Source organism: Erythranthe guttata, chromosome 14 (genome assembly GCF_056151865.1).
Source record: "Erythranthe guttata isolate IM_541 chromosome 14, IM_541, whole genome shotgun sequence".
Classification (NCBI taxonomy): Eukaryota; Viridiplantae; Streptophyta; class Magnoliopsida; order Lamiales; family Phrymaceae; genus Erythranthe; species Erythranthe guttata.
In genome coordinates, this window is record NC_142546.1 from 179,138 (window position 1) to 205,071 (window position 25,934).

The 25,934-nt window shown below is 37.0% G+C and overlaps 5 protein-coding genes and 1 pseudogene across 9 annotated transcripts; 1 reads left to right on the forward strand and 5 right to left on the reverse strand.

Annotated features, from left to right (window-relative positions):
- Positions 1-214: 214 nt before the first annotated feature.
- Positions 215-1,418, reverse strand: LOC148764861 (putative ubiquitin-conjugating enzyme E2 38 pseudogene; annotated as a pseudogene).
- An 877-nt stretch (positions 1,419-2,295) lies between these two features.
- LOC105960687 (uncharacterized) lies at positions 2,296-7,758 on the reverse strand. The gene is made up of 13 exons (XM_012984889.2): positions 6,533-7,758; positions 5,940-6,345; positions 5,200-5,854; positions 4,839-4,879; positions 4,462-4,530; positions 4,142-4,242; positions 3,953-4,031; positions 3,734-3,832; positions 3,579-3,647; positions 3,401-3,450; positions 3,231-3,312; positions 2,971-3,065; positions 2,296-2,759 (listed from the first exon to the last, which is right to left on the reverse strand). Exons 1-13 carry the CDS (start codon positions 6,997-6,999, stop codon positions 2,636-2,638), a joined length of 2,337 nt encoding a protein of 778 aa, XP_012840343.1. The 5' UTR covers positions 7,000-7,758; the 3' UTR covers positions 2,296-2,635.
- A 1,452-nt stretch (positions 7,759-9,210) lies between these two features.
- On the reverse strand, positions 9,211-14,036 carry LOC105960693 (phytochrome B). Of its 3 annotated transcripts, none has more exons than XM_012984900.2 (5): positions 11,443-14,036; positions 10,498-11,305; positions 10,109-10,402; positions 9,643-9,876; positions 9,211-9,564 (listed from the first exon to the last, which is right to left on the reverse strand). In XM_012984900.2, the coding sequence occupies exons 1-4, from the start codon at positions 13,568-13,570 to the stop codon at positions 9,654-9,656; spliced, it is 3,453 nt and encodes a 1,150-aa protein (XP_012840354.1). In that variant the 5' UTR covers positions 13,571-14,036; the 3' UTR covers positions 9,211-9,564; positions 9,643-9,653. The 3 variants fall into 3 exon arrangements, with proteins under 3 accessions (XP_012840354.1, XP_088669643.1, XP_012840351.1); XM_088813517.1 differs by having other exon boundaries at positions 9,211-9,576; positions 11,443-14,009; XM_012984897.2 differs by having other exon boundaries at positions 9,211-9,876; positions 11,443-14,014.
- A 776-nt stretch (positions 14,037-14,812) lies between these two features.
- Positions 14,813-19,336, reverse strand: LOC105960700 (ATP-citrate synthase beta chain protein 2). Of its 3 annotated transcripts, none has more exons than XM_012984905.2 (17): positions 19,047-19,336; positions 18,335-18,457; positions 18,109-18,211; positions 17,812-17,877; positions 17,604-17,727; positions 17,385-17,519; positions 17,224-17,284; positions 17,051-17,127; positions 16,774-16,929; positions 16,553-16,681; positions 16,323-16,455; positions 16,072-16,199; positions 15,877-15,982; positions 15,728-15,804; positions 15,572-15,642; positions 15,175-15,459; positions 14,813-15,079 (listed from the first exon to the last, which is right to left on the reverse strand). In XM_012984905.2, the coding sequence occupies exons 2-17, from the start codon at positions 18,435-18,437 to the stop codon at positions 15,004-15,006; spliced, it is 1,830 nt and encodes a 609-aa protein (XP_012840359.1). In that variant the 5' UTR covers positions 18,438-18,457; positions 19,047-19,336; the 3' UTR covers positions 14,813-15,003. The 3 variants fall into 3 exon arrangements, with proteins under 3 accessions (XP_012840359.1, XP_088670696.1, XP_088670695.1); XM_088814570.1 differs by having other exon boundaries at positions 18,704-19,063; XM_088814569.1 differs by having other exon boundaries at positions 18,983-19,048.
- A 1,687-nt stretch (positions 19,337-21,023) lies between these two features.
- Positions 21,024-24,194, forward strand: LOC105960707 (receptor-like protein kinase ANXUR1). Its single transcript, XM_012984913.2, has 2 exons — positions 21,024-21,310; positions 21,375-24,194. The coding sequence occupies exon 2, from the start codon at positions 21,422-21,424 to the stop codon at positions 23,963-23,965; it is 2,544 nt and encodes an 847-aa protein (XP_012840367.1). The 5' UTR covers positions 21,024-21,310; positions 21,375-21,421; the 3' UTR covers positions 23,966-24,194.
- A 163-nt stretch (positions 24,195-24,357) lies between these two features.
- On the reverse strand, positions 24,358-25,381 carry LOC105962361 (inactive protein RESTRICTED TEV MOVEMENT 1-like). The gene is made up of 2 exons (XM_012986662.2): positions 25,093-25,381; positions 24,358-24,937 (listed from the first exon to the last, which is right to left on the reverse strand). The coding sequence occupies exons 1-2, from the start codon at positions 25,300-25,302 to the stop codon at positions 24,575-24,577; spliced, it is 573 nt and encodes a 190-aa protein (XP_012842116.1). The 5' UTR covers positions 25,303-25,381; the 3' UTR covers positions 24,358-24,574.
- Between the last annotated feature and the right edge of the window lie 553 nt (positions 25,382-25,934).

Sequence of the window (25,934 nt, forward strand, 5' to 3'; positions counted from 1 at the left end):
TTTTCAAGATAAATCATAATGGCTATATATAATTTCAGAACATAAATTCTTTTAATTTCCGGTTCTTGTAACAACTCCCACTAACTCTAATAGCAAACTATTAATTACTATAATAATATTGTTAAGGAAAAAAAGACAAATAGCCCATGAATATGAAACTAGCTGAATATGGAAAAAAAGATAAATTAAATAGAAATTAAATTGAACCCAGGTGAATCACGGGGATTATGTGTAGATCTACTGATAACAATCGCCCGGTGTTAATAACCGGGTGTAGCATAGAATTTTCCGGGGAATCGTATAACAAAAAGCCATACACACTAGCCTATACTTAATTAATACTTGAATAGCATTTCCCAAATTTGCTGACAAGTTTCCCCAGAAACCCTTTTTTATTAGGCTTTGAATTACTACTAATGCTGCTGCTTTTGATAGGCAATTCTTTCTTCACTACACTCTCTGTTGATTCTTTTGAATTATTATTCATAGCACTATTAGTAGTACTGCTGCTACCTATAGGTAATTCTTCGATCACACTCTCTGCAGATATATTCATGTTAATTGCCTCGGAATTCAGATCAGAAAGCGCGTTCTCGAAGTCAGAATGCAAACTCGTCAAATCCGCCTTCAATTGCGGCAAAACCTCAAACGAAGACTCTCCTTCATTAGTATTCGGTAACTGACCAATCAGCGCACGTCCCTCTTGATAATCCTTAATGGCTGCTAGAATCGAGGCTGCCCTATCTCGAAAATGTCCAACAACTAAACCCTCGAAATTCTGGGGCGGATTTCGAATAACATGCAGCATTGCCTTGCACGAAAAAACGAATGTTGCCTCGTTGTAACGAATGGACCTGTTTATCCATTCGGAATCCGTACTGTTTCTCAAATCTCCGAAACCAGGCTCGTTGAAATACGGCCTCTCGTTTAGGATAAGTCCCTGAATCGAGACCAAAATCTGCAGAAGAGTTGATTTTTTTGTCCACATCTCATTCTTTTCACCTGACCATGTATTAATCAGGCTTAAACAAACGTAGCCAGTTTTGTAAAGATTAGGGTTTATATGATATCCATGCGAATGATAGTACACTTTAGGGGGCTGTTTGGGGTAGTCGTAAGGCAAGAGAATATCGAAGAAGAATATTCCGTCGTGGTAGGGTGTTCCGGCGGGGCCGAGTATGGCGGCACGGAGGAGATCGATTCTTGATTCGTAGACTCTGACGTAGATCGAATCGGGTAGGTTTTTACTTAGGATTTTCCATTCTTTCATGATGGTTGATAAAGTGTTGTGTTTGTTGAGACACTTTTTGGCGGTGTCGGAGTTGTTGGAGTTCAGGTAGTAATGGTCGGTCGGCTCGGCTTGTATTGAGCCGAAGTTGTCGAACTGGAACATGTTGTTTTCGGGAATATTACCTGGTTTTTTTTCTTTCTCAGATTTAATTTGCAGAAAATAATAATAGTATTATATATCAGATATTTGGGGATGAATAATCGGGTGAGGAGGAATAAATCAGCTGTCTACAAAACTTGTTTAAATTGAAATTGATAACAACCAACACAAAACATGGAATAATCAGTAAATAAGTATTTTAGTTAGCATGTTTAATAGTACATAAATTAAATTAATGACTCAAAAAAAAAAAAAAAGGGGAGGAAATATATTTTCATACAGATAACACAACAAAATACTATCCGATAAGAAGATCAAGTTCAAGAAAAAACACAAATAAAACGCAGACAGAAATTAATCATCGCCATGGGTGAAAAGAAATACCTGAATCCATTGAACGATGAACAAGTTGTGCTGAATTGAATGTGACGGAATGATTTATTAATTAATTAATTAATTGTGGTACGCTGTTTTAATATATATACGATGTTTTGTAGGTTAACGGGTTTGTGTATTTATACATGTGAAGAATCGTAGTTTAAGTAAAAAATGTAAAACCCTATATACGGGATTACTGTAAATATGGATTAGTTGTAGTTAATTAGGGTAAAATGTGATTTGATTACTAGTTAACACTCAACACAAAGTAAAGAGATGTTTTTTATTTTTATTTTTTTCAATTTTGTAATACTTTATGTAAACAGTCATAAATATTTTACCAAAATCGGAGTGAATTTAGAAATTTCTCATATTTAATTCTTATTTCGTAATTCAGATATGTATATTAAGTCTTACTAATGGGTTCATTCGAGTTTTCTGGTAAAATACATCACGTGATTTTACACCATTGATCTACAAATAATAATCGAAACGGGTATCCAACAACCTTAATTATAAGAAGCTAGTAGGGGAATTGAACTACTGTATGTAGAAATGGTGTTTGGTTTCATTACATGGAGAAAGAAAGAAGCAGCAAACCAATTTCACTACCTTACACTGAACTATATACACAACCTACACTTTGAATTGTTCGACACCGCTACGCATCCATGAATATAACCTAAAATGGCAATCTTCCATTCCCAAAAAAAAAAAAAAGAATAAATAATGACATGAAAATTTGTGAATCCTCTGTAACACTCTCACTAAGCAATTTGCAGACACCTATTAATAAGTTCTACAACGCCATAAATAATTAATTTTTGTTTTATATATAGAGTTTCGATCTTCATCCTCTACAAATAGTTACTTTTGGGCAGCAGCATCTACAGCCGCAGCACGCCCTGCTTGAATTTGTATTGCACATTGTCTCTGCATATCTTTCAGCTTCTCCATTAATTCTTGGAATGATGGACGACTTTGCGGTTCACTAATTTCAACACCATCAATAATTTCCAATATTAGCAATCAATATTCACTCACTAGGCTTACTTTCCATAGCTAAATAATAAAACAACATAAATACAATCTGTTTGAGTTACCGAAATCACCGAAATTTGATCCAACCAAGACTGGAAAATCATTTTTAATTTATTTTCTATGAGATGGAGAAATTTAGCAGCAAGAGAATAAATACAAACCTTCGCCAGCAGCTTTCAATCATAGAAGCCCACTGTGGTTCAACATCCTTTGGTATATCTAGACGTTGGTTCATAAACCCCACAGCCCCAATTACCTGTAACAATCCTAACAAAATCGGTCATGCATGTACGATATTTTACAGGACAGTTTTTTGGTGATGCAGTTTGTCTTTCTTTGTATATGTGTGTGTGTCCGTATATTTTTGACTTGTCCGATTTTCTTGAAGTAAGTTCTTATATACTGGAAAGATGGACAATACCTGCATTGAGTTGAGGTTATCCCATGGAATCTTATGCGTAACAAGTTCCCATAGTACCACTCCATAGCTATATACATCAGCCCTGAAACAAGAACCAACGTTCAAAATTTCAACATTTATATATATCTCAGTATATGTTAGTTTAAACCAGACTTAATAATTGGTCATACTTCTCATTTGAAGGCTCGTTACGAAGAACTTCAGGAGCCATCCACTGAGGCTGCATTAACAGATAAGCATGTTTGTCAGCATTGTATGCACTTGAGGCTCATTAAACACAAAAGTAATTTAGAACACGTTGCACGTCTATATAAGTACAGAAACAAGTCTCGGGTGCCAGTTAAATACCGTTCCTTTGCCCGTTTTAGTTTCCAGATAAGTGTCGTGTTTGAGGCGTGACAGGCCAAAGTCACCAACCTGATCAAGTGAAATAAAATATTAAGTTTCATGAGTCATATTAATTAAAAAAAATCCAAAAAAAATAAAAATGAGTGCAAGCTGACCTTGACAGTCCAGTTCTTGTCAACGAGTAGATTTGAAGACTTCAAATCACGGTGAACAATAGGCGGATTCCAATGATGAAGGTAATTCATACCTCGAGCCTGTACACATCCACAATTCAGAGAAAGAAAAAAAAAGATTAAATGATTATTCAAGAATTTTTATTTCTTCAATAAAACTCAAATGCTAATACGGCACTTTAATAGAGCTTAGGAACTAACGATATCCAAAGCCATGTGAATAAGACGTCTCTTTTCTAGTTTCGATGTATTCCTTTGTAATAACTGGAACAAACTTCCACTGCATCAAACGAAAGAGGGGAACTTTAATATTAGTCACCTGATAAACTGTTAACGTGAAGTACGTTAAACAATAAAGACACCTCATAGTAAGAAACTCTGTGAACATACCGTGGAAGAAACTCTGTAACAATGCAAAGACATTGAGGTGACGAAACTGCACCCATGAATAGGAGTATATTTGGATGTCTGAGTCTTTTCATAAGTGAAACCTTCAAAATAAGACAATGCATCTTAAGCATATCTAGGATGGTACGTCCAGGGAAGGTAGCAATTTGAATAAGAATCATGTTTCAGCATGAAATCAATTTATTATCGGACAAAACAAAACTAGTAACCAATCTGGCAGTCTTTTTTGCTCAACTGTAAACAAGTATATTAACACTACCAAATTCTAGAGAGAGAGAGAGAGTATTGAAATGAGCACATACCTCCTCCCGGAAAGAAAGTATGACATCATCCGGATATTCCTGTTTTGAGAATACTTTGACAGCGACATCCTACAGAATACAAAAGTTCATTCTATTACAAGACAAGACCGGGAAATGTTCTCATTAAATGAATAAGTACATGACGAAGAAAATGTAAGAGCATAGGTTGGTTTTTTCTTAAGAAAAAAAAGAAGAAAAAAAAGAAGAAAAAAAGGGTGTACATATTAAATCTAGTCCAAAATAGCTCTTTGAGCTTTCCTCAAATGACAAATTCATCGGTAAAATTTGGGGATTTCAGGTTAAATGAAAGAACACACTCAGGCATCATAAACCGATAGGAGAGACATTTTAATTAAATATAGAGCCAAAGAACATACTGATCCATACCACAGAGCATGATATACAGTTCCAGCAGAACCTGCAAAAATATATCAAAAGTTGATGTAAGAAATGATAAAACGAGGATAATTGAGAAACACGCTACAGTCAACATCAGCCATGAATTAGAATATCGATTCCAACTATAAACAATAACACATGTCTTGTTAACTTATTGATCATAACACAGGTCCTCTTTAAAGCATATACCATAAAATACAACCCTGGCATTCAATAAGTGAATTTTTTCCATACTGTCAAGCCTCTCCCCAATATCAAGATTCATGAGCAATACAGAGTACACGGACGATGACTAAGAAGCTAAATAATCCAATTAAATTACTAAAATCACTAACTAACCTCTCCCGATTTGCTCTCCAATAGTCAAGTCCTCCCATAAGATTTCATAATCCAAGCAGTCGCTATCCATATCAAATTTATTAGCAGTGCCACTACTGGTACTCCCTTGACTACTAGAACTGCTAGCACTGCTTGTGTTGTTTACATTGACCGACGACGACCAAGAACCTAAAGCCTCATTATTTCCTGTACAATTGTTTTCACTAACCTGATTTTCCAACTTTAATCTCGCAGGAAACCCCTTTTGTTCCCCCGACTCATTTTCCTCGTTATTCTGTAGCCACGGCCAGCCAAATCGAGAAGACTTCGGTTCTGTTCCATCCTGTTCGTTTCCTTTCCAGGGCCACGTTAAGCCTTTCTTAGAAATCCAAGTCTCTGCTTTGGAGCTAAGTACCGCAAAATTTCCAGGTTTCGCTTCGCCCCCATCGCAAGAATCTCGAGATGGTTTGGTTGGGGAATTTTCTTCGTGATTAACACCAGAGAACACTCCAAATGGAGAAGAATTTATTTCCCCTCTAGGCGTACTAGCTCCACTCGAAGCACCATCATCTCGATTTTCAGACAATGTCATATCTGATAAACCATGATCCGAGGAATCTAAGTTGTTCTCTGCAAGACCCATTTTCGATTTGACCTTGTTGCTCACTAGAGAAGCCTATTTTGAGATTTGGATTAAGTTCAGCATCACACATCACAAAATAAATAATAAAAATACACATAAAGAAAACTAGACAACACACCAAGTTTGATATAGTGGATGTGATTGTTGGTTGTGGAAGCTGTTTATGATGACTGTGATCAAGTCCAATTCTTGGCCGGGTAAAACTTGGGCCCGCTTCCAAGTTTTTCAGTTCCACCATTGCTGCTTTTGCTTGTTCGAACGGTCTAGAATCAGTTGATACAATGACGATTCCAATTAACGTACCAGCATCATCGTAGAAAGGGGTATCAGTTGCCACAATTAAAAATCTATCACCTCTACGATTTCTTACAGGGAACTGCCCTGTCCAATTCTCACCGGTCGCCACACGGTGCACAATGTTGTTAGCCACATCAAAGTCTTGAGGATCAGCTAGTAGCTCAATTCCATCCCGCCCTATAGCCTCTGATGCCAAGTATCCGTACAGATTTTCAGCACTCCTATTCCTGCACCCGAAAGACGGCCATCTTATTCATCAAAGAATTCGAATATACATTATACATTGCTAACATAATACCACATTAAATTCAGCATAAACAATTGGATAAAATCATACCCATAACTTTCACTTGCCTAAAATGGAAAAACAAAGAAACAAAAATGGAAAATACAGTTCAATTTCACCAAACTAACCAGTAAATTATCCGAGAATTCAGATCAAGTATATGCACTGATTGCCCCATTGACTGCAAAATATTCAAATACTGGTCATCCGTGAGCTTCACAGCAGCTGGTCCTCCACCTCCTCCACTACCATAGCCGCCGCCGCCGCCACCACCACTACCACCACAATCTGTATTACGATTCTCCCTCTGCAGAGGTGAGGAATGGCGAAATGAGGCAGAACCCTTCTTCCAAGATGCCACCAAGCTACCATCTCCCCTGGCTGCCCTCGGCCGTGGGGCCCGCTGAGGGGATATGGAGTGGGACCTCTGCCTGTAACGATAATCAGCCGCCGCCATATTTTCAGCTGATCTGGATGAAGTCATAAACATAGACATCTCCTGCTTCAAGTGGGCATGGCCTAATTCTAGCTCTTGAATCTTCTTCAGCAGCTCTTCAGCTGGCGGCGGAGATGATTGTGCTGTACTCTTCTCCATAATTGCAAAAAAAATCCTAAACTACCCTTCAAAAATTCTCCATACTATCCAAATTTATTGAAACCCTTCCAATATCAAATCTCCGAAATTACAACCACAAAAAAAAAAAAAAAAAAATCCCCAAAACAAACAAGGCTCTCGATGTTTTTCAATTCTTCTTATCTCAGTACTCTGATAAAAGGAATGGATCTCGGACAAAGATCACAAATTTGTAATATTTTTTTCAGGGAGACCTTTTATTTTTCTTATATTGATAAAATAATATGAATACAGTAATAGTGATAGTACGTATGAATAAAAATTAATATGTGATTATGTATGTATAATCAGAAAATGAATAAAAACAGTGAGAGGTACAAAAACTGCACTTTTGGCTTTATCCCCGCTTTTCATCTCCCCCACTCAAACCTTTTTCAGACCTTCTCTCTCTTGTTTCTCTCTCTAAAATTGTCTTGCGAGCTCTGACAGTCTGGCTGCTATTGGGCGGTTCTGCTTTTAGTTATAATAATATATAAGGACTTGACCGCCAATTCAAACTAAAATCGGAGCGTGTAGTACACGCACTGTAATAGCCAATCATATTTCGTTCAAGCCAGAGAAACTCAAACACGCGAAGCCACGAGAATATTGAAGCCTCAGGTTTCGTTTTTGTCCACCTCCTTTTCTTTTTTATTACAAATGCATAATAAAATAAAACAACTAACAACCAACTCTCTTTTGGTTTATTTATTTATTTATTTATAATGTAACATTTTACTCAAGTGTGGAAATTGAACTCATCCATCGTATTAATATTACAATTTTTTGTAATTGAAAAAAAAAAAATTCAATTTTGTTTCAATACTTATCGAGAAAATTGGAAATTAGAATGGAAAAAACTTGTTTCAAAGTCGTAATTTTTTTAATGTAAAAAATAATAATTCTGTTACAAAACCAGCAAAATTCAAAAATTTTGTTCCAATAATTACCCATTAGAGTAGATACATCAAATATTTAAATTTAAGGTGCTTGTTATTTAAAAAGAGAAAATTAGTTGGTGGTATTGCAATTTTTCTATATTGAGTGACTTCAACTTGCCAACTTGATGACATAATTAATTTTGTCCACCCAACATAATTAATTATGTATATTAAATGAACAAACTTGGATAATAAATCTATAGCTTCTATTTTTCCTTCTTATCTTCTTGTAATTACTGATTTAAAAAAAAAAAAAAAAAAAAAAAAGAATAGCCCATAGTAGCAACATTAATAAGAATTAATCACTTATCCAGTAAAGTAAAATTTACTTTTTAGATAAGTGACATATGTGACAAAAGTGCTTTTTAACTATTTAATTAATATTCCTACCTTTTTTTCTTCTTCGTTTGTCTTCCTTCTTTATTAGTTCTTAAAAGTTAAAACACAGCCATAGGTGAGATGATTGTTTTTTTCTTAATTTCCATCAACTAAATAAACTATTATTTTAATCTTTAATTTGAAAAATTAGTCATTATAACTAAAAAATGGGAGTTTATTTGGCATTTGATATCCCAATAATTTATAGGATCGGTTAACGCGCAAATATTATATTATTATGAATTATTTTTTCTTATTTTGTGTGTGCATGAATTATGATATGACTGCAGAATTAGAGGGCGTGTGCATTTTATTACTTGGATGTATTGAATTAATGACTCTTTCCCTTCAGGCCCAAACAAATCTCTATATCCATTCTACAACCCAAATTTAAATTAACATGTCTAATCGAAAAAAGGCAAAGCAAACATAAACAACAGTACTAAGAACAAACAATTTGCCACCTCCAATGAAAATTAGTACCACTGTCGAAAATTTTCAAATCAAAATCAGCATAACTCAAATGTTCATACTAACATTAATATTATAAGTGCAACTTTCCAAAATCTCACATGTAGAATTCGATACACAAAAATCAAAAACCGAAACTTTCTTAACGAAAAATGTTGTTCCAAAAAAGAAAAGGATAGTAATCGAGAGAATTCGGAAAATTGGTCTGAGTTAGGTTTTGTTTGGCAACCTACAAATTAAACTGCACCACATATTTGAGTTTAAGGAGGGACCATAATTCCAAGAAAGGTGTTCACGTACAAAAATGAGTCAATGAATATGAAGTCGAACTTAAAATCAAGGATGATTTTATTTCATTTTCCCTCGCAACTCAAACCCTAGCAATTAAGTCACAGTCCAAATATTTAACAAGCAATTGAAGTATAGATATTAATTATGCTCATTTATACTGTTCAAGGGGAGTAGGGTACAATACAATCCTCACAGGAGCTTATTATTAAATAGGGTAGAAAAAAACCCTCATGAGCAGCCAAGCAGCAATTATTTTTCAACATTCGCGTTTCACATTTCGGACAAATAAAAGTAATAGTCACACACGAGCAAATATATTCATAGAGTACATCATACCGGTTAGCACAGCCGAACCCCTTGACAATTTTCAGGGCAGGCAGAATTCCAACAAACAAATTTGCACTGTCTTCGTCGTCTCACTCAGACATGGAAAATTGTCTCATAAGCAACACTACTGTTATTGTATCTGTCGGAATATCTATATATATATTATATATATAAAACAAAGATAGTGAGAGAGAGAGAGAGAGTCGTGGATTCTTGCCTTGGAAAAAATTAGCCAATATTCATCGAGCCACTCTGCTGGAGCAAGGGCAGATCAAGAACGATGAGAAAATAGCATCTTTCCGATTCTCTAATGTACTGAACTTCTCCTTTCATAAGCTTCAATATTTTACGGCACATGCTTAGCCCTAGACCTTCTTGAGTCACCCATCGACTGCTGTGGAACATGTCCTGTACTAGCTCTGGTGGAATACCTTCACCTGGGCTCACAATCCTTCATTGTCCAAAAACCGATACATTTTGTAAAATTTGTAAATAATAAATAAAAAAAATTATAGGGCGTCAGAAAGTTAAAATTGAACCTAAAATTTCAGGCTTAGAACAGCTTCAAGAATGAAATACCCGAATAATTGGACAGTAAAGCATGCTATACTACCAAATGGAAAAAAATGGCATTGATTAAATCATATATATATCAAGATGGGAATTGTTTTTTTTTTTTTTACCTAAACTCGATGTGCATAGTGGTTCTTCCTTCAGAAACTTCCTTCACGCTTGGTCTAAGTTGAATTTCAACCCAGCCGTCTGGAGATGGTGCATATCGAACCATACTGAGTAGAAAATCTGCCAAGACCTGTTGAACTCTAACTTGATCACCGTAGACAACCAGTGTCTTCACTTCCTCTGGTATATCACGAATCAATTGCAGATCTCTCTCTCTCAACAACAACATTACTTGGCTAACGACAGCATCTATTACACTACCGAGTACAAATTCTGCTGTCTCAAGCTCCAAAAATCTACCATATAATTATCATATCACTAAATTAGTATAGAAAATTAAGAGCATAAAAATAAATTGTCTGACAATAATAGAAATTCAAGGAAGACATACCCATCCTCAATGTTTTCAAGATCAACATCCTTCATTATCTTCAACATCTGCTTCTCACAAGCAGCGCTAGTCTCGAGAAACTGCTTTTGGTTTTCGGTCAAATCCGTGGCTTCCAAGAGTGAGTTAGTGAAACGTATACCGCTTAGAGGATTCTTTATTTCCTGGCAAATATAAGCCAACTCTTTCATTTTTGAAACAGTCGTCCTCTCCTGTTGTTTCTGAATTCTCAAAGTTTGCTGTAGCTCGGGGCTAGCAATCTGCAAGAAGCAAAAAGCTCCAATAATCTGCCCATCCATGTTCATCCTCTTGTTTGCGGTCAACAGAGCTTGCACATATCTCCCACTCTTGTCTACGAAAGAAAACGGGAACTTGTCTGTGTCTTGCCCTCCAATTGCATTGTGCAAGACAATCATGAATTTTGTCATAGCATCGGGACCCTTTAAGCGGCAGCAACTGCCGAATATCTCCCCAACTAGCATCTTCCCTATGACTTCGACTCTACTCCACCCGGTCAGTTTTTCCATGGCGGTGTTCCATTCGGAGCAACATGTGTTCTCATCGGAAGCAAATATAGGTGGTATGAGAGCGCTCGGACTGTGTACAATTGCCTTGTAATCGCCTTGAATGTGCACAAACTTGTCCATTACCACTTTCTGGCCGGTCACATCTTGACCAACAAAGCATACACCGACTATACTGTTTGTATAGTCCTTGCTTGAGCAAGCGTTGACTACCACAAACACATCTTTCTCGTGGTGATCGGTGCCGTATGTCCTCAATCGTAATTCGACATTCTTATCTTCCTCACCTGCATTAATTAGTTTTTCTCTATAAGCTAATAGAGAAACAAACTAACCTAAGGAACAAATAGGATTTATACTCGATACTAAAAAACAATAGCGGAAAGCAGAAATTAGAGAGAAATTAGATAGAAGAGGAGGCAACCTCTCAAAGCATGAAACAGAAGCTTGTCGGCAATTTCTTCTGATTCTTTGTGAACAAGATCATGAACCAATGACTTCCCCATTGCTTCTTCAACGGAAAGTCCAGTCAGCTCCGCAATTTTCGCATTCCAACCATTTATGCGGCCTTCAACATCCACAGCAAATATAGGAGCTGTTGCAGTCTCTATCAGCCTAATCATTTCTCTGGCAACAGAACTTAGTTCGTCCATTCCTTGCTGTAACTCCAAGTCCTCAACATGGGCATCCACCACCGCCTTCGAGTTGCTTCCATCTGCTCCTCGAAAAGAATCTCTCAAAATAAGCTGCAAAGAGTGAATTGCATCCATCTCTGCATTCTCCCATGGCATGCTCCTTCTCTTGACCACTTCAAGAAACGCCTTAAACGAAGAACGAGGATGCATCCGAAGGCCATCATCTTTATCTTCTGGATGATGCTTCGCACCGCCCCATTTGATTTCTTTTCCCGTGTGTGAACGGAACCAGAACAGAATATCACTCGAAGTGATATACGCAACAGCCATTCCACAAACTGCATCACCTAGAGAGGCTGCCCCAGTGTAACCTGCATCAGCTAAACTATCGGTGCTCAAACCTGTCGAGTCGCCATGACAAGCCAACAGCCACTCCACAATATCCTTTATCTGCGCTTCGGTTGGTGTCACTCCAAGAGGGTAGTACTTCCCCTTGTAGTACAGTGCAGCTCCATCACATTTCAATAGGTCCATTATACTAGGGCTTTGTGTAACAATACCGGTAGGCGAATCACGAAGCAACATATCACACAACAGGGTTTGTGTCTTCAGAACATGTTTCTCGGACGACTGCGAAGCGAGCTGTAACTCCATTTTCAGCTGAAGCCCAAATGCCTGCATCAAGAATTCACAAGCGTAACGAAGTGGGAAAGGTATACACCGTGCAGATGTGTGATGGCCGACGACCAATCCCCACAGCCTCATTGACTGCCTTCCTTTAACACCATCTTCATCACTCCCATTGACAATAACTGCCAATGTCAACGAGGCAATAGACCCCATATTCGCCATGTACTGGGCATGGCAGCCATGTGGGGCCCGAAGTGTTGACCCCACCAAACACAAGGGCTGCATCAGTGCGTCATCTTGGACGACCCTCACAGGCTTGGTGTGACAGTCGACAATCATTCTGACTCTATTTTGCTTAAACAAAAACCTCGACGCCTGTGGAATATCTGTGGAAGGGTAATGCAAACCGATATACGGCTCTAAATCGGGTCTCTTACTTTCAGCAACAACCTCACCGTGCTCGTCTTCATGAAACTTATAAACCATAACCCGATCATACCCCGTGAGCTCCCTCACACTATCTACTACAGTATCACACAAAAGCTTAATATCTCCACCTGGGAGTGATTGCAAATGGGAAATGGCTCTCACTGCAAGCTTCTGTGACTGGACTGCACCTGCAATAGACAGGGCAGGGTCCTCGGTTCTTGCGGGTTCTAAATCGATTACAATTCCCACATCCACCCGGTGCAAAATTGCATAGAAGGGCTTCCCAGAAGTTCTTGAATGAATCCAAACAGGATTCAACAGAGTAATCTCCCTAGCACCAAAAGCCTTCTCGAGCAATACAGAGCTTGAGGGGGTGAAAAGGGTTCTCACATCAGCCCCAATTGTCAAGATTTCCGGTCTCTCGAGACTCGGAACCGACTGAGGCGTTAAGGCGAGCATTTCGCGGGCGTTTTCCGAGTAAGCGATCACTCGGAAATTGGACTCGTCGACAGCTATCATGCAACCAAAAGGTTGGATGAGGCCGCCCCGCTGCATTTTCGACAAGTAGGCGGTGATCTGCTGCTCGGGAACAGATTCACTGTTGGTCCGAACACTTTGTGAGTAATTGAAGGACCGCCCGGACTCGCCGGATTGCTCGAAGACAGCATGGAGTCTAGCATCGGCGGTGAACTGTGCTACGGCCTTACTCATAGATTCGCCGGCCTTGACTAAGCTTGAATTAGGATTAACATTGTGGCTAGGATGATGGGATGTACCTGAAGACTGAGCTTGAGGTAAATCTTCAGAATTGCGACGATTATTCCCTTGTGTTGTTTCTCTCTTTCCTGAATCAGGCATATCAACAAACACTTCAGGGTCAGTAATTCATTTCCAGGTTAAAGTGGGCAGAAATTCCACAGGATTGCCGGATGTGCTGAGGGTGAAATTTTGGGGCACGTGTTGCTCTGCTTCTTGAAGTATTCATTTCATCGAACACTTGGTCTGCACTGGTCAGAAATCACTTCTGGATTTTCAGAGAAAAACTGGGCTGGAATTTTCAAGAATTTGGTTAAAGGAATTCTCGGTAAGAGATCATTTTGATGGTTTTCTAGAGGGGTCTGAGGCTTTGTGCACTCATTTTATTAGTTTCAACTTAAATTCATGCTCTTATAAAAAAAAAAAAATTTAAATTCATGCAAGAAAAGAGGGTTTAAGATAGAGAGACCAAATTGCAATTGAGTATGTAATTCAGTTAAAAATGTAAACTACATGGTAATTAAAAACTTTAGTTAAAGACAAATTGCATGAGTTGGAAATTTCTTGTGGATATGAACAACTGGGGGCCAATATTTAACATTAGTGGTCCGAGGATTTGACACGTGGAACTCTAAGGTTCACAACTTTATATCCCTTTTCGTTTTTTTACTTGAACAGAAAAAAAAAAATATTGAATATAGAGATAATGCAAATCCCCATATGTAAGTGCGTTTGCATTTTTTAAATAACCGTTACATAAAATACCAAAAATAATAGATTTGAAAGAAGAAATTTATTTTGTTTATTGTGTCAATAAAAAATAAATAAAAAAAAGGAGGGGGATAACAATGAAGCAACAAAAAATGAGGCAAAAGGTAGTGGTGGGACAGAGCAAAGTAATTGTCCATATTTCACTATCAGATCACATTCGCTCCCACGTGAATTCTGTACAATAATTCAAACCCATCTTCTCTCTCTCTATTTCTCTCTCTCTCTCTCTCTCTCTCTCTCTCTCTCTCTCTCTCTACATTACATTGCCAACAATATTTCTTGGACTCTATTGAAAGCTACTATGGTCCAGTCCTATATATTTATGCTCATTTTTTTCATCCAACTTTATTCTACATTACCCGCTCTAAATCTACACATTCTTCATATGCATGTATATATATATATATATATATATATATATATATATATATATATATATATATATATATATATATGTGTGTGTGTGTGTGTGTGTGTGTGTGTGTGTAAATCAAGGTGAAATCCCCATTTTTCACACACACACCAAAAAAAAGAAAAAAGAAAGAAAGAAAAACTCTTGACCAATGGAAGTAATTGTTGTGAAGGAGTGACTAAATTAAATGTTAAAACCCACAAACTAAAGTTTTCAAATCTGTGTTTCTTTGGCAGTACAATTGAAAAAAGAAAGGCATAATAAACAAAGTGACAACTGAGGAAGAAAAAGAAAGAAAGAAAGCAACTGAACAAAAATGTGCAATGTGTGAGTAAGGCAAGAAATTCTTTATTCACTTGGTGTACAGAACATCTTCCCATGGATGGCGGTACAATGGTTGCTTCAGTCTCTTCTGGTCGAACGTGTGTCTGAAAGTTCCGAAAGCAAAAAAATAAATTACAATAAAACAAACTGCTTATTAAGGCTGAAATATGAATGTAATTCGAAAAATAAAAACACTAACCCGATGAGACCAATGGAACGTGCAAGCACAAAGAGACCGTTAAGATAACCAATACCAACAATCTCGTCTATTTCTTGTTTAGTGAACATTCCACTGCCCGCTAGAAGATCCAAGAATAGGGAACCAATTGCACCATCTACATTGAGTACTAGGTTGTTTGCTTTTGAAAGCGTGTATGTTTCTACTTCAACCGCATATTCCATGTACTTGACCGACGGAAAATTGGATCGTGCAAATAGTTGTAACAACTCCACTCTCTTATCTCTGTTGTCACCCCTCTTGATCCTTTTTTTTTTCCCCAATATTAACGAATTCGGTTACATTACCAGATTAACGTTATTCCGATTCAAACAAGAAAAAAAGGAAAGAAAAGGGATTATTTAATTTATTATAGTACCTGTGTCCGATACCAGGTACACGAATGCCCTTCTTTTTCATGCTTTCCACAAATTCATAAGGTGTAAGACCCTGTGGAAAGACACGCCACGTGAAATTACGAAAATGTCCATTCGAAATCAAGAAAATGGGATTATATATAATATATATAACTCACCTTGTCATAAGCATCCTTGAAGTACCGAGCAGCATCGTCAATGGCCCCACCGAATCGAGGACCAATTGTCAATAAACCTGTTTCGCACAATTGATTAAATGATAATAACAATTATTTATTAATTATTTTTAAAATTATTTCACACGTACCAGAAACGAGACTAGAGACTAGGTCTTTTCCAGCCCTAGCAGTTACAATGGTGTTGTGAGCACCAGATACACAGGGACCATGGTCAGCACACAACATGATGCAAATCTGACAAAACATTAGCAGTACTTAGAAAACAGGCACAAGTTCAAAAAACCAAAAAAAAAAAAAATTCATTAATTAAATAAATAAATCACCTCAATGAAACGCGAGCAATAATGAGGAAGGCTTCGTTTGAACCACAATAAAGAAATGACATCGCCTACACCTAATCCTTGCTCAACGATCGAAGACATTGGCACACCAGCATAGGTTGGCTCTTCACCTGCCAATTGGTTAAAAATGAAAAAAAATATCATGTTTGAGCATTTAAAATTCCTTCGATCTATTCATTGCATGGGAAAACATTGAACTAAGAAACAAAAAAAAAAATGAACTAACGTTATACCCCTATCATCAGATATTGTGGAAATAATATGCGTTGGAGCTCGAACTTTTCCACTCTTGATTGCTGTGCTCAGATCCTCTGGTATTTGAGGGGGTTTCACCTCTTTAACCGTTGTAACTTTGCCCCCCTCCACCTTATTAAAAACAAAAATAAAAAAAAGGTCAAACACCAGCTAGTAAATATAGATATTGTATAATATGTCTTTAATCAAATATCAGAAAAGTGCTTACCAGTTTCGAGAATGTTTCTTTTATTGCTCCTTCGAATGCTTCATAAGAAGTGGGAACGATAGCTCCAGCTTGTCTGAGTGCTTCGTTCTTGGCCTGTGCAGACTCCATTTCGCCACCGCTCTTAGCCCCCTGAATAATAAAATTAAAAAGCCTTAACACAAAATACTACAGTCTATGATAAAATAGAGTTAAATATACTCGGAAGAGGTAAATTTACTCACCGCATGACCAAATTGTACTTCAGACTTGAAAAGTGTAGCACAAGTTCCACTGACCCATGCAACAACGGGCTTGTTGATTTTCCCCGTTTTAAGGGCCTCGACTAGGGAATATTCGTCACGCCCACCAAGTTCTCCAAGAACAACCATCATTTTAATCTGTTCTCAATCGGAGAAAAAGATAAACAGACATTCTTGAAATATTTCATTGCTAAAGATGAAATGTACAAAGGATATATCAATTTGACAAAGTTGCAAGATCGAAAAAATGTTGTTATACCTGAGGGATATTGTTAAACCGAAGGACGTGATCGGATAGTGTTGATCCAGGAAACACATCTCCTCCAATTGCAATCCCTATTAATATAAATCACAATTAACATTAAAAAAAAAAACGGAAATATAACACAAATAAATGAAATTACACTAGGGTCCAAGAGTTAGATTACATACCCTCATAGATTCCATCAGTAACCCGAGCAATTGAGTTATATAATTCGTTAGACATACCACCCTGTATTTTAAGAGCAGATTTTTTAAGTGCTACCCTATTTGTGGTGAATAATTTATTATTTTAAAATTTTATATGCATCGTAAGCATAAAAAACACGCACAGATTTCGAGACGAAGCCAACAGATCCAGGCCTGTAAAGCTTGCATTGAATTATGTTATCAATTGTTCCAGCTGTATCACCAATCTTGAAAGCTCCAGCTTGTACACCTCCAACAGTAGCCGGGCCAATCAAAACCTGAAAAAAGTGCTCGTATTTGTAAGAAGATAACACTATTAAAAGAGAATGATAAATCAAGAAGGTGTCATGACATTTCGGTACCTTGTTGTTTGCCTTTGCATAGGCAATCAATTGTTTGGTGTCTGATTCGGGTACACCTTCGGCTATAATGGCCACAACTCTTATGGTTGGCTGCTTCAGAGCTGCCATTGATGAAGCAGCAGCACTGAAAAAGAAAAAAATGAAATTGAAGTACAGTGATTAGAAATAAAATCAGTAGCCGAGATATTAATAAAAAGACAAAACTAACCTTCTGAATGAGGCAAAGTTAATGAAAACATCAGCTGTAGGATGTGCTGCACAAGCAGCTTCAACGCTGCAACATTATAAAACGAACAATAAAACCTTAATAAGTCAAAAATAGGGATGATAAAATCAGCGTAGTTCGAGCAAGAACATTGTACATTTAAATGTGAGACAATACTAACTGCATAATGTTTGATGATCAAAAAAGCGTTTCGGGCTAAATTCATGAAAAATACAATTGCATTAGAGGAAAAAAAAATGCGAATGTGGAAAATATACGAACAAAGAAAAAGTAACATACGCAGAGTGAACTGGAATGGCAATCTCCTCCTGACCGAAAAATAGTTTCTGGAATCCCTCGGAACCTGGATTTATAATTCCGGCAACAGAAGGTGTTTCTCTCCCTGATTATACAACACAAAAAGTCAACAGTCAATTCATTGAATATTTCCCAAGAAATTCGCTGAATACGCAGACAGTTACTTGTAAGAAGTCGAATGAGGGCAGATATTTTCACTCGAACGTACCACAGAGGAAGTCGAAATCAAGCATCCGCTGAATCGGCAGTTGCTTGTAATTGTAAAACAGTGCCTGAGTGGTTCTCGAGAAAATTTGTCCGGTCGCCGCCATGGTTCTGTCTGAAAACAGCCCTGCAATTAAAAATAAAATCCTCAAAACACACACAATGCAGGACTAATTGATCACTGTAAGAAATTTTCAAATGAATTACTGAGAATGCAATCAGAAACTAAGTTCAACTAAGCACAAGCTATAGATTATAAATTCGGAGAAAAATGTAGAGAATGATCTGCAACCTAATTTCCATTACCATGACTAAATTAAGATTTCGATCCCTCTAACATAAATGTTTTTTTTTCATTTCACCAAACCATTACCTAAATTGCACTATTCTTCCTTGAGAGTAGCCATTGTCTATCAATCTTATATAATGCAACAGTCGAATTTACACAAATAAAAAACCAGAGAGATCTCTTCCCAAATCCAAAGGAAAATTCAAAATAAAAGCCACCTCAGTAAACAACAAAAACATGGCGTAATATTTCCTCGTAAACATCGAAAAATGCGCAAACGAAAACAGAGATCCGACACAGATAAGAATCACAGAAACACAATGAAAATGTGGGATAAAAACAGATCCAAGGATCGCGAATTACAGGCATAGAAACAAGGCAAAATTGAAGGTGGGAAAACAAAGAATTCGACAAAAATGAAACCTACCCTTTATCAACAAGTATACAAATAGGCGAGAACACGAGAATGGAATTTATACAATGGTGGGTGTGGGGGTTGAGATGGCAATGTGCAGTTAGTTAGCTCACAAGTAGTATGATTTATTTATATCTGTATATATTACACACTTCTGTGTGTGTGTGTTATTGTGTAGTTTAAGGTATTTTTGTTAGCTGTTCGTGTTTTACTGAGAATGAAAGCTTATTAGGTAGGTGGATCGTATGGTGGGGCTTCACATTTCATCACCCTTCAAAAATATTAATTATACACAAAAATATACATTTGCATATTCACCCCTGTATTTTACCATAATTACTAAATGCCCCAACTGACCCAATTGGACTGGGCTTTAGGGGGGAAATGCAAGTATTGGGCGAAATTGAGTATTATTTATTACATTTTTTGGACTTTTTTATTAAAATGGAAGAATTAAATAAAATATTTTAAATAAATTTATAGGGGTAATGGCAAATAGGTCCGCGACAAGGGCACTTAATTAAAAGAGGGACATCCAACTTTTTTGTCTTTCAAATAAATCCAGCACATTCAAACTTATTTTCAAATAAGGAAAATCCTTTTATATATACCAAAATTACCCCCAATTCATTGAAACTCAATTTAACTTCAATTTCATGATTTACACCTCAATTTAGCCCAATTTCATCAATTAACCAATTTTAACCCTAATTTCAATTTTGCCCCGCCACCACCGGAGACCGCCGGTCGCCGCCGTTGACCGGCGTTGACTTTTATTTATTATTATTTTTTTTGAAAAAAAAAAATTTCCTGAATTTTTTTTCCGGCAACTGCCGTTGACTTTTTTTTTTTTTTTATAATTTTTTTTTCTTAAAAAAAATATTTTAATTAATATTACTGTCTTGGCTGCTAAATTACTGTCTCCGACAGTTATTTAACTGTTGGAGACAGTAATTTAACTGTTAATTGACTTTTTTTTTTCTTCAAAAATATTTCAATTAATATTACTGTATTCGTTGCTAAATTACTGTCTCCAGCAGTTATTTAATTGTCGGAGACTGTAATTTAACTGTTAATTGACTTTTTTATTCTTAAAAAAAAAATTTAATTAATATTACTGTATTCGTTGCTAAATTACTATCTCCGGCAGTTATTTAACTGTCGGAGACAGTAATTTAACTGTTAATTGACTTTTTTTTTTTTTTTTCCTTAAAAAAAATTATTTTAATTAATATTACTGCCTTGGATGTTAAATTACTGCATCCAACAGTAATTTAACTGTCTTAGACAATAATATTAATAATATTACTGTTCGGAAAAATAATATTCATAATATTACTGTCCCAAACAGTAATATTACTGTCTGAGACAGTAATTTAGTAGTCCAGACAGTAATATTAATTAAATATTTTTTTTCTAAGAAAAAAAAAAAAAAGTCAACGCCGGAGACCGGCGGTCAACGGTGGTTGACCGGCCGAAAAAAAATTTCAGGAAAAAAAAAATTCAAAAAAAAAAAAAAGTCAATGCCGGAATTTGACCGGGAAAAAAACATTTCAGAAAAAAAAATATTTTCTGAAAAAAAAAGTTTTGGGGGTTAATGTGATATATTTGTTTAAATCCGAGGTCAATGTGTAATATTAAAAAAGTTAGAGCATAATAGGTGGAATTGATAAGAATTATATTATTAAGAGTATTTTAGATCAAAGACATGGGATGGACTTAATTGAGAAACTGTTTTTTTTTTGTGGACCAAAATGCATTTAAGTCCCATGTGATTGGCCTTTTTGCCATTTGCCCAAATTTCTATAAGATAAGCTGAAACTCATCACAGTATTCAAAATAATTCCAAATGAATATTTATTTTATTTTATTTAATTGAATTACTATGATTATAACTTATCCTGAACTGGAAACTGATTATTCCTAAAAGGTGGGAAACAGTGAGTTAATGGCGCCAATATTTAAGGACTTAATACTCCCATTAATGAAGAGCAGCTCAATTTTCATTAATACAATTCAAAAACGTTACTCTCTTTTTCTTTTTTCTTTTCTTCACCCTTCTTATTTAACCATCAATTCCTATTATATATCATCACCTTTCCTTTTCTCTTCTTATTCCCAGCTAGCTAGGGAATTAAAAATAAAAAATAAATAAAAAAAATTGATGAAGAATCATCAGCTAACAAGGAAGAAAAAACCCTCAAAGATACAGATACAGACTAACTATGATGATTTCCCACTGTTTGTCTCGTCTTCTTCAATCCATATACATCAAGGTATTTTTATGTGTGTTTGCATGTGTGTTTGAGTGTGTGTAATCATCATTTTTATTTTCTACAGGATTGTGTGTGTAATTCTGGAAAAAGGGGTTTCTGATTAATCCAGCAATGTACAGTAAAATCCACGTGATTTTCTGGGCAATTATACTTTCTCAGGCAATAATCACAAACCCTAGTTCCTCTTCCTCACTCACAAACCCTGATTCCTTCATCCTGGCCTGTGGCTCCACAGCCGAAACTTCAACAGACAACAATGGCAGAAAATGGACATTCGATTCGAAATTCATCAAATCGAACGACGACTCTTCCTCCGCCTCCGCCGCCTCCGCCGCGCAGTCACAGGACCCCTCTCTCCCCTCCACAATTCCGTACATGACCGCCCGCATCTTCCAATCACAAACAACCTACCAATTCCCTATTTCCCCCAAACACCGCCACTGGATCCGCCTCCACTTCTACCCATCCTCCTACAGCACCAAATTCGACACCTCCACCTCCTTCTTCTCCGTCGCCGCCGCCGGATTCACCCTCCTCCACAACTTCAGCGCCGCCGTCACCGCCGACGCCCTCACCCAGGCTTACATCGCAAGGGAATTCACCCTACCAAAACTCGAATCAACCCTCCTCGATCTCACTTTCACACCCTCCGACAACAACAACAACAACTCGTTCGCCTTCATCAACGGCATTGAAATAATCTCAATGCCGGAAATCTTCCAACCAGCTCCGATGATCGGATTTTCCGACAAAAACATCGACACACAATCCTACACTCTCCAGACCATGTTCCGACTAAACGTCGGCGGCCAATACATCGCCGCCAGCAACGACTCCGGCGGATTGACCAGAACATGGTACAACGATTCACCTTACATATACGGTGCAGGATTCGGCGTCACAATACAGGCAGGCAAGAACACGAAAATCCAATACCCTTCAAAAGAGTCCGAATACATCGCCCCGTTAAAAGTTTACTCCACAGCAAGAACAATGGGGCCCAACGCAACAGTCAATCTGAACTACAACCTGACGTGGATTTTCCAAATAGATATGAACTTCACTTACCTAGTGAGACTCCATTTCTGTGAGTTTCAGCTCAACAAGGTGAATCAGATGGTGTTTAGTATCTTCATAAACAATCAAACAGCTGCGGCAGAAGCAGATGTAATAGCTTGGGCTGGCGGCGAAGGTGTCCCTTATTACAAGGATTATGCAATCTACGCAAGAGATGGTGTTGATCAATTGTGGGTTGCTTTGCATCCTAATCTTGATTTCAAGCCCGAATTTTCTGATTCGATTCTCAACGGGCTCGAGATATTCAAATTAAACGACACAAATGGGAATTTAGCCGGCCCGAATCCCGTTCCGTCTGCCATGAAATTCGAGGCAGAATTACAGAACGGAAGGCTTAGTACTTCTCCATCGAAATCAAGAAACACTGCGATTATCATAGGTTCTGTTTTATCCTCATTGGTTGGGTTAGGCCTAGTTTTCGGTCTGATTACTTTTCTCAACTACCGAAAGATACGACAAAGTGAAGAATTCTCAAACATTACTGCTAACGCTTGGTTGCCTCTTTATGGAAGCTATCGTTCTTCGAGAAATACTAACAGCAGCAAGAGCAGTGGAAGCAGCAGCCGAATCTCGAGTCTCAGTGGAGGGTTATGCAGGCATTTTTCCTTGGCGGAAATAAAACTCGGAACCGATGATTTCAGCGAGTCCCGTGTTATAGGTGTTGGTGGATTTGGTAAAGTGTACAAAGGCTTCATCGATGGGAAAACAACACCGGTTGCAATCAAGAGATTAAACCCTTTGTCCGAACAAGGCGTTCATGAATTCTTGAACGAAATCGAGCTTCTGTCTAAGCTAAGACATCGTCATTTAGTGTCCTTAATTGGAGCTTGTGAAGAAAACGATGAGATGATACTCGTGTATGACTACATGGCTAACGGGACTTTGAAAGAGCATCTCAATAAAACCAAGAGCAATCCACCTTTATCATGGAGGCAAAGATTAGGCATTTGCATCGGTGCTGCAAAAGGCATTCACTACCTCCACACAGGTGCAACAATGTACAGAATCATTCACAGGGATGTGAAGAGTACGAATATTTTATTGGACGAAAAATGGGTCGCCAAAGTTTCGGATTTCGGGATATCAAAAACGGGCCACCACCTCGAGCAGACACATGTCACCACGGTAGTGAAGGGCAGTTTCGGGTATTTGGACCCCGAGTATTTTAGGAGGCAGCAGTTGACCGATAAATCCGATGTGTATTCTTTCGGTGTGGTTCTTTTCGAAGTGCTGTGTGGAAGGCCGGCACTTAATCCAACTCTGCCAAGAGAGCAGGCTAGTTTAGCAGATTGGGCTATTTTTAACCATAGGAGAGATAGTGTAAAAGATATTCTCGATCCGAGCATCAAAGAGGAGGTTGACTTTGAGTGCTTGAAACACTTTGTTGAAACGGCGGTTAATTGTTTGTCCGACCATGGGATTTATCGGCCTTCTATTGGAGAAGTGCTTAAGAGTCTTGAATATTGTTTGCTATTGCAAAACGAACATGACGGGATAAATTTGGTGGATAAGCATGAAACATTGTTGAGAATCGAAGAGGGAGATGAAAAAATCGAGAAATTCGAGGATCGTGTATAGTGGAAATGCAGTGGATTATGCCTCCAAAAGGGAAAAAAATGGATTCTTGATTCTGTATTTGGTAGAATAGGGAATTTTCTTTAGCTTAGAGTGATGATGTATCTATGTTTTTTACTTTTTTGGGATCATTTTATTCATCTAGTTAGTTTAATTGAGATTGTTTTTATCACATGCTATTGGAATCTCCTGATAATTCATTTATAACAGATTTTATTGGATCAGCTTTCAACCCTAGCGCTTCATGTTTGTTTTACACTACAGTAGATACTCGATAAATTAATAACATCGCTTAAATAATATTTTTTTTCCGGCCCCGAGTCGGTAAAAATGTACTAATTAGTAATTATTAATTCGATAATTTAATATTTCACTAAATTAAAAGAAATTTACGGTTCAAAATTCTCAAATGTCTCACTTTTTTAATTTTATTCCCGACAATTCTCCAAATCAATCAAACAACACATAAAATCAAGTACAAATACAAGAAAAAGGAAGCCCTATTACATCATCAATTGCAAATACAAAAAAAATACAAAAAATACAAAAATTGGTTGTTGAACATTATTAATATTATTAATAATAAAAATAATAATAATAATTTGTTAATTATTATTCATGAAGGCCGCTTAGCATTTCCCAGTTATCACCATTATTATCCTTATTAGTAGTACTAATAAGCTGCGTCTTAGCATAACCGAGTTTGTCGAGGAAGTAATCCAAGGACGTGATTGGCTGGAGATAAACACCTATGGATCTGACGCCGTTATTGTCAGCGGTGCCGTGAAATCCACCAAACTGACGGTCATCTCCGAGTCGGAATATGAAATCTTTGTCCTTATTGACCGTGAATTTGCCATACGGACCGTATTCTCCACGGTTTGTGCCAAATGTAACTGAACACAAATTGTTGTTGTTTGAGCTCTTATACCCACTGATGTAAGTTATATACTCCGCCGGATGTTTTAGTTTCACCTGATAAAATCGGTCAAAAACGTGTACAACCGATCAAAGTAACGAAAATTAATCATTTAAATAAAATAAAATAAGTTAAATGGGTCTTAACCGAATAGGAAATTCCGATCAAATTATACACTAAGGTGGTGTTTGCAAAAAAAAAGAAAACTTACAACATCAAACCTATAGCCTTCACTTGTACCATGAGTTTCGGACAAAACGAGAGTTCCATTCTCGGCATATTCGAACTGAAGAGAATTGATTTCGTCGTCGTGAGAAACAAATATCTGAACTATTTTGCTGTGTCCCTTTTCATCCCAAGCTGTTCCATTCTTGCTTCCGGCTGGACCTATCTTTATCATATTGGTAGTAACATCGCTCATTTTTTTATTTATTTTTAATTAATTACGAGCTATAGGAAAAAAGATAATTTATATATAGTATGATATGACAATTGATGAAATAAAGTAGTCTATATATATATGTAGGAAAATATATATGAAATAGGTGATGAGATAAGATAATTATTGATGAACGTGAAGTCCATATACCTACGTACGTGCTTCTTTCCCATTAATTATTAAGTAATTATAAACTTTTAATTTGGCCACTCATTTTTAACAGGTTGTACGTTTACTGGCAGCAGATTTTACATTAATTAATAACAACTAATCATCATAGTGCAAAGCATTACTTTTTTTTTTTAAATCGTGCGATAATCATATTTCAATTCTGTACCTTAACTAGAAGATAAGGTTCAAAGTTAAATTAAAATTAAAATTAAAATCAATCAATAATTATTGGTATATTGATGGGTTTAGGCCCTTAAGTAATCTAACTTCGAGGCCCAATAAATATGGGCCCAAACCATGGTTCGTCGGAATGGAATAGTGCATTGTCGCGGACACTGTCGTTCCAGTTCCGTTGCAATGTCGCGGCAGGAACGGATACATTTTAATTAAAATGCGAAAAATTAGAATTAATGTCAATAAGTTTTTAGTATTAACATTACAGT

Coding starts and splice junctions, on each gene's coding strand:
- LOC105960687 (XM_012984889.2), bottom strand. CDS start 6,999: ATGGAGAAGAGTACAGCACAATCATCTCCGCCGCCAGCTGAAGAGCTG. Junction 3,648..3,733: donor ACAAGAACTGGACTGTCAAG/GTCAGCTTGCAC, acceptor TCACTTGATCAG/GTTGGTGACTTTGGCCTGTC. Junction 3,313..3,400: donor AACGAGCCTTCAAATGAGAA/GTATGACCAATT, acceptor TTCTTGTTTCAG/GGCTGATGTATATAGCTATG.
- LOC105960693 (XM_012984900.2), bottom strand. CDS start 13,570: ATGCCTGATTCAGGAAAGAGAGAAACAACACAAGGGAATAATCGTCGC. Junction 10,403..10,497: donor CTTGAAAACATTGAGGATGG/GTATGTCTTCCT, acceptor ATTATATGGTAG/ATTTTTGGAGCTTGAGACAG. Junction 9,877..10,108: donor ACTATGCACATCGAGTTTAG/GTAAAAAAAAAA, acceptor TGGACAATGAAG/GATTGTGAGCCCAGGTGAAG.
- LOC105960700 (XM_012984905.2), bottom strand. CDS start 18,437: ATGGCGGCGACCGGACAAATTTTCTCGAGAACCACTCAGGCACTGTTT. Junction 18,212..18,334: donor TGATTTCGACTTCCTCTGTG/GTACGTTCGAGT, acceptor TTGTATAATCAG/GGAGAGAAACACCTTCTGTT. Junction 17,285..17,384: donor TTGGCTTCGTCTCGAAATCT/GTGCGTGTTTTT, acceptor CTTAAAATACAG/GGTGGTATGTCTAACGAATT.
- LOC105960707 (XM_012984913.2), top strand. CDS start 21,422: ATGTACAGTAAAATCCACGTGATTTTCTGGGCAATTATACTTTCTCAG.
- LOC105962361 (XM_012986662.2), bottom strand. CDS start 25,302: ATGAGCGATGTTACTACCAATATGATAAAGATAGGTCCAGCCGGAAGC. Junction 24,938..25,092: donor AAGGCTATAGGTTTGATGTT/GTAAGTTTTCTT, acceptor CGATTTTATCAG/GTGAAACTAAAACATCCGGC.